General features: G+C 35.4%; 1 protein-coding gene across 1 annotated transcript; it reads right to left on the bottom strand.

Annotated features, from left to right (window-relative positions):
• Nucleotides 1-226: 226 nt before the first annotated feature.
• On the bottom strand, nt 227-562 carry LOC120079154. The gene has a single exon (XM_039033329.1). It carries the CDS (start codon nt 560-562, stop codon nt 227-229), a length of 336 nt encoding a protein of 111 aa, XP_038889257.1.
• Nucleotides 563-4,912: the final 4,350 nt, after the last annotated feature.

Below are 4,912 nucleotides of genomic sequence, written 5' to 3'. Positions count from 1 at the left end.
AGTTTCATCATTGATTGATATGTCTGTAACTCATTCAACAACATGGTCAGATTATAAGTAATTTTGTTCATAACAGCATTTGTTCTGAATGGTAGATAACTCTCCGGAAGAGATTCTAATATCATGCTTACTTGACTCGTCTCATTTATCATCGCCCCATGAGCCTCTGCAACATTAAAATGAACCATTACATCAAGAACATGTTCCCTTATGCTGGTTCCATCTTTCATGCGTATAATAGAGGATGAGGTTGCTCGAATATCTCCTGAAGCGACGCCATTATCTCACGGGTGGTGGGTATGACCTCATGCTTCTTATAAAGTACATCAGATATACACGCTAAGATATCAGACTGAGCTTTCTCATTAGCCCTTACCCATCTATCATAGATGTCCCGAACATTTTGGTTGGCTGTTGAACTGGGAACCAAAGGACATTCCTCCATCAACACAAACCTCAGATCATCCACAACTAATATCGTATTGATGTTTGATTTCCAGTTTGAATATCCCTCACTATTAAATTTATCGGAAGCAAGCAATTGTATGATTGAATTTGCCATTGCTGAAACATTTTAAACAAAATTTATTAAATATGCATCTAAATCCATTTTTAGCAAGATAATAAAGTACCCAATAAATCTTTATTTATTTGCAACGATCTTTAGTGATTTAGAACAATTGCTACTGAGGGGCAGTCAAGAATTCCTTCACAGGAGCAAGAAAGTTCTTGACCAAATACTATCTCCAGAATAACTCATATTCTGATAGTTCTTTTGGTTATCGTTTTCGGTCAAGATATTTACTAACAATTAGTAATTCTTGTAAGTGTGACCCGCAATTTTAAGATCTTATAGAATGGTATAAATATGCCTCCAAAATAGAAAACAATACCTAAGACGGAACTATAAGACCCTATTCATTTTACTGAAGCTTGGATTGTTTCGAATCCTATGTTACAACCCTTCGAGCGGATCACCACGATTAACGACTAGTTAGTGCCGCCTGAAAATGACAGCAGATGCAAAATAGGAATCTCACGGTTCAAACTAATAGAGGAGACTGTAGGAAAATGTGGACACATTTCCTTCACCCACTTACTATGAACTACCTCCCTCATTCACCTTGTTATTGACCTATGCAAACACTTTCTGAATGGAGCAGGCGCGGTAAAAGCGACATGAAGTCGAGCAGGGATCTCATGGTGTGAACTCTTGAGGACATGAGAGCTAATAACTATATATCGAATATATTGTTAATCTCCCACTGAAGTGTTCTATGTGTTTAGGTATTTACTTAGGTGTAACGACTAAATTTAAGCAACCTAAGTCTAAGTGGTTTATCTGTATAACGCTTATAATTGGATTTAACCTACAAAATCAGTTAATAACGCTCAATCTTTCGGTCATAATCCCCAGGTAGGAGGTGTTCCGTAAACCAAATTTATGAATCGATATGAGTTTGTAACCGAATTTTATAAGGTAACAATCTATTTTAATGATTAAAACTAGTTGTTAACCTAAGTGAGCATGCAACTGTTCTTTGTTGTGGATTTTAAACGTCTAACCCAATTTTATAACAACTTACAAAATTTTAGACATGCTAAGCATCCATAACATTCAACAAAGGCATTCAATATCTAATATAACCATTATATTAAATATAACCCTAACATGCGTACCATATATTAGAACATTTATAACATACTTTCAATGCATGTAACATACTTCCAATGGTGGGGTTTTAAATCTATATGGCATGCTGTATGCATAAACGTGATTTATTTAATTATTACATACATCACATGCATAAACAATTAAATACTAACTGATATGGTTTTAGTTTTGACATAAACAAGCAAACAAAAGCCTAATTATTACAAACAGCTTCAAAACTGTCTTTGAACCACTTGAACCGCTCCAAATCGAACCCAAGCATCTTGAACCGGACCAGTCAAAATCCTTTGAGGCTGAACTATATTGGACCTCGAGAAAACCGGCCGAATCGACTACTTTTGGTCCAAGATCAAAATCTCGCTAAGGCTGATCGTGTAACACTGAAGGCTATTGTCTAACACAATCGCCTAGTGTTGGGCAGAGGTACACAATTGCTTAGTGTCTTCTGTCTATCGCATAGTGCCATCGTCTAGTGCTCAGGTAGAGCTACACGATCGCTTAACACCATCACATAGTGCTTCGTGTCACTGTTTAGTGTCCGTCGTAGCTTCACGATCGCGTTGTGTCATCACATAGCACTTCAACGCATCGCTTAGCGCTGCAGCTAGACGATTGTTTAGCGCCATCGCATAGCACTTCAATGCATTGCTTAGCACACGCCATAGCTACACGATCGTATAGTGCCATCGTATAGCACTTCTAACACATCGTTTAGTTCCCATGCAAAGCTACACAATTGCGTAGTGCTATCATATAGCATTTCAACACATCATTTAGCTCCCGTAGGTACACGATCGTCTAGCATCCAACATCACAAGAACTAGCGCCTGTAGCTACACAATTGTCTAGCTTTTCTTTACATCGTGTAATGCCTGGAGCTAGACGATCGTTTAGCATTGAAGCCTCAATGATGATTTTTTTAGCAAAAGCTGAAAAAACTAGAAACGCAACTCGACCTTCTTCACTTTTTTCTTCAATTACATCTTAATTTCAACTCTAATGACTCCAAATAAATTATAGACTCTTGATAACATATATAAGCTCATGAATCAAGAGCCAATTACAAATTTAATTAAGAAATTAAAGAGAAATAAAATGCCAAAACTGAGAAAACCATATCAGTGCATCAGTTTCATATCTCTCATGAAAAACACCCACCACACCAAAATTAAACCAAATTGAATGCTTATATGATGCTCTGATACCAATTATACGAGTGTATCAACATGCAGCAGAAGCAACTAGGATCAATAAGCATTCAAATTCATTAATTTTAGTAGAAACTAAAGCATGATCATCTAAAATAAGAGGGTTTTACAACCTTTGTAGAACTCTCAAGATCTTACTCAGTAGTTGTTTTCTCCAAAAAAGACCGTGAACCACCTCAAGATGTTCCCACTCCCGGAGCTTAGAATAGTTGGAACTCAAAGAACACTGAACTGATGAAAACAAGGGAACAGCTCACTGCACCACACTGTTTGAAGAACTCTTTCCAACCCAAAATTCAGTAAACCTCTTGAATCAGCCTCAAATTCACTCCATTATTCCTTATTTATTACAGGAAATGTAAAGGAGAATCACTGCATGAGTAATTGAAGCTAAGGGAAATGGTTGTGAGCAAGTAGAAGATGGTTAATGGAAAAACCAATTTTTCCATTTTGTGTAATTTTTGTAGTTTTTCAATTTTCCAAAAGTCAAATGATTTCAAATTACTCAAATTTGATTTCAAAACTGAAAATATAATTAATTTTATAAAATTAATTTCACAAATTAATTTTCTAATATAATTAATAAATAATTATTTAAACAATTCTAATTAATTTAATATCAAATATTAAATTAATTTTTACACAAATCCATCTTCATATATTTAAATCATATTTAAATATAAATTCTCCTATTCTGTTAATGTGAACATTTCAAATGAACTTATCAAGCTACTCTAAAGCTTATCCATGTACGAGCTAGTAGGGGGACCTCGCGGACCTACAGATCATAGGCTCCAACGATCCGAGATTAATCTGCTAAACTCATTAAACCGAATTAACCCCCATTCGTTAACTAATGGGTTGTTCCACTTTAGCCCATAGTTGAACTCCCCTTCTGTAGATATATTATGTCCACTTTATATAACCATAATCAGTAAGTTGATCCTTCACAGGTTGCTCGTAATCACAGCTGGGTCAAGATAATCATTTTACCCCTGTGAATACATCTTGTTCCTTAAGTTCTCACTGACCCTCTAATGAACAATTTTGATTCATAATACCTATGAATCAAATTATTTCTCTATTATGAGAAGGCAGGGCCCCGATCATTCAAGACCTGGAATCAATACTTAAGAGAACAACCTATCTGCTAACCTTAAATCGGGTAGGAGTGAATTTCATCTTGTAGGGCTATGTCCCCAGCTATTCATCTGGTCTTATCTTCAAAATTGGAGGCTTATTTAGTAGTGCTGTTGGACTACTCTCATCGTTTGCAGATCAAGGGATAATCCCGAACAAACAGAAGTTTATAGCTAGCTCAAGATTAAGATCGAGTTAACCTAGATTACTTAATAAATGAAATAGTCAGTTTTAATAGTAAACAGTCGTTATAAAGAAAAGTGACTATTTTCGTGGTCCAGTCTATATGCAAACTCATTGCTTAGGATGTCCCCACTCACATGTCTCAACATGTGCAATCTATATATCACATCATTTGTAGCACTTTAAAACTCCTTGTAACAACTACAGATTAGGCCACATCCAATAGTGTTACCAAGATGAGATACTCAATTTCATTCATATACTTATTAGACCATTTAGGCTATATACTATTAACTTGATCTTGTTTGTGTCACCACATAAAGTTAAAGTATTCAGACTATAGCCATGGATATGTTTATTGGATTTTCATAATAGAATGCAAAATCAACAACTCATTTTTATTGATAAATAGAATGTTTAACTCGAACTGCGAGTTCTAGGACATTCCCAACAAAAAGGTCTTAGGGCCAAGAAACCCTTAGAACTTGTACATTCAGACCTCTGTGGTCCGATGAATGTTAAGGCAAGAGGAGGGTTTGAATATTTCATCACTTTTACTGATGATTATTCAAGATATGAGTATGTTTGTTTAATGCAATAGAAGTCTGAAGCCTTTGAAAAGTTCAAAAAGTTTAATGCTGAAGTTGAAAATGTATTAAATAAAACAATTAAAACATTTAGATCTGATCGAGATAGAGAGTCTTTG

The sequence above is a fragment of the Benincasa hispida genome, chromosome 1, assembly GCF_009727055.1.
Source record: "Benincasa hispida cultivar B227 chromosome 1, ASM972705v1, whole genome shotgun sequence".
In the NCBI taxonomy this organism is placed as follows: domain Eukaryota; kingdom Viridiplantae; phylum Streptophyta; class Magnoliopsida; order Cucurbitales; family Cucurbitaceae; genus Benincasa; species Benincasa hispida.
The sequence above is the reverse complement of the archived record's forward strand: the minus strand, read 5'-3'. Positions and strand labels throughout refer to the sequence as shown.

Coding starts and splice junctions, on each gene's coding strand:
- LOC120079154 (XM_039033329.1), bottom strand. CDS start 562: ATGGCAAATTCAATCATACAATTGCTTGCTTCCGATAAATTTAATAGT.